This window comes from Hemicordylus capensis, chromosome 4 (assembly GCF_027244095.1).
Source record: "Hemicordylus capensis ecotype Gifberg chromosome 4, rHemCap1.1.pri, whole genome shotgun sequence".
Taxonomy (NCBI): Eukaryota; Metazoa; Chordata; class Lepidosauria; order Squamata; family Cordylidae; genus Hemicordylus; species Hemicordylus capensis.
The window spans coordinates 61417953-61419959 of record NC_069660.1 but is presented as its reverse complement, the minus strand read 5'-3'; the positions used below and the strand labels follow the sequence as shown (position 1 = coordinate 61419959).

The 2007-nt window shown below is 50.4% G+C and overlaps 1 protein-coding gene across 1 annotated transcript; it reads left to right on the top strand.

The window, feature by feature from the left end:
- The first annotated feature begins 216 nt into the window (after positions 1 to 216).
- Positions 217 to 1739, top strand: G0S2 (G0/G1 switch 2). The gene is made up of 2 exons (XM_053242673.1): positions 217 to 368; positions 1053 to 1739. Exon 2 carries the CDS (start codon positions 1086 to 1088, stop codon positions 1392 to 1394), a length of 309 nt encoding a protein of 102 aa, XP_053098648.1. The 5' UTR covers positions 217 to 368; positions 1053 to 1085; the 3' UTR covers positions 1395 to 1739.
- The last annotated feature ends 268 nt before the right edge of the window (positions 1740 to 2007 follow it).

Below are 2007 nucleotides of genomic sequence, written 5' to 3'. Positions count from 1 at the left end.
ATGGCGGCGTGCTCCGTGGCTGCCTCCCCGCCACCCCTCGCCTTCCCAGGGTCACTGGACGCTGGCGGCCACCCCGCTGCCTGCCAGCCCCGAGGGGCACAGGAGGGTCTACGCGTGGCCAATGGGTGCGTGTGCTGGGTGCGTGCTCAGCGCATGGGCAGCCCCTTTGGCCTTCAGCCTGCTTCGAGAAACTCCGGCAGGCTGGCTCGGCGGGGGCGGGGCCTCGGCCGAGCGTGGGGAATATAAAGCCAAGAGCACGCTTGCAAGGAAGCAGCTGAGAAGCTCAGAGCGCCTTCTGGGTAAAAGAGCAGAGAGACTAAATCGTGCTTGTTCTCTAAGCAGCAGCAGCAGCCGGCGATTTCTCCTTGGTAAGTACGAGGGACGCGGAAGGCAAGCAAAGCGGGGGAAATGGTGGGGGTTGCTCTTTCATGGCAGCTTCTCAGGACATCGCCAGGGCTAATTTGAACTTTGGGTGAGGCAGACGATCTGAATTCAACAGCAGTGGTTGGAACCGCGACTCTATGCGTAGGGATTATGTGCTAGGATTTTTGTTTGGGGTATAAATCGTTCGAATCCCTGCTGGTATGTTTCCCAGACTATTGGGCAGCAGCGATATAGGAAGGTGCTGAAAGGCATCCTCTCGTACTGCTCAGGAGATGGCAGTGGTACATCCCTCCTGTGTTCTACCAAAGAAACCCGCATGGCTCTGTGGTCGCCAGGAGTCGACACTGCCTCGATGGCACAACTTTACTTATGATATTGCATTAGTGCTGCAGCTGGAGTGCTACACCTGTATGAAGGGGTGATGGGCTATGCCAATAATTGGCTTGCATTATATGCACACAACAGATGTAGAGCACGATGCAGGGCTTCTAGAACAGTAGGCCGTGTAAAATCGTGTTTCTGGGAGAAAGCAAGTGCTGGCTGTCTCTGCAAAGTCAGATTAGCTGGGGTTGAAGGGAGGCTTCATCAGCTGGGGCTGGAATGGTGAGACCTGGAACAAACCCACTCATGTCCATTCTCTCTTCTCTCTCCTTTTTTTGGTTCTCTAGGTTTGTGTTGCTTGGTGTGTCTGTAGCTGAGCCATGGAGACCATGCAGGAACTGATCCCCTTCGCCAAAGAGATGCTGAGCCAGAAGCCCAATGGAAAGATGGTCAAGCTGTACATGCTGGGGAGCATGCTGGCTTTCTTCGGAGTGGTCATTGGCCTGGTGGAAACGGTCTGCAGCCCTTTCACTTCTGAAGAGAGGGACGAGGAAGAGAAGGCGAAGAGACCTGCTGCCTCCTTGACAAAAGAGGAGGTGGCTCCTCAAAAACAGGAGGAGGTTGTGTTGGAAAAGAGCAAACAGGCACTAGCCATGAGGAATTCAGTGAACAGGCAGCATGCCTCATAAGACAAGTGTGTGAACTTGTGTCCAGCAGTGCCCAGAACACTTGTTGCTTGCTCTTGTCCCTGAGGACCAGATTTCCAGGAGATAAGGCTAGAGAACAGTACTTGTGGGAGAGACTGCAAATGCAAAAGGACTCTATGAACAAGGTTTTATTTTGCTGCCATGCAGCAGTCAAAGTGCACATGGTTGACCTCTATGTACCTGTTCTGTTGGTATGAACCTGTGACGCTTGTAGCATCTCTTACCTACCTATGTGGGTACCTATGTGGGGTTATTTTTGTAATTATATAATACATGTGTTTTACATACATTTGCATTATAAATAAACTATTTTATACCTGACACAAATGAGTTCTAGTGTGTGTATTTTGCATGGGCAGAAACTGGTTAGGTTGGGGGAGGAATGAACATAATCTCCTGTAAGAGCATTTTCATAATTCGTCTTGACAGCCTGCAAAGGGACTGCATTGATCCTAGAGAGCTTTCACTGGCTTGATGCCTAATTTCCATTGACTTCAGTGGAAATCCAATATTTAATAGAGTACTTCATTTTATTGTAGTTGCCCCCCTTCCCCCAGATTAAGTCCCTTCTGTGATATACATCACACTCATTTCT

Coding starts and splice junctions, on each gene's coding strand:
- G0S2 (XM_053242673.1), top strand. CDS start 1,086: ATGGAGACCATGCAGGAACTGATCCCCTTCGCCAAAGAGATGCTGAGC.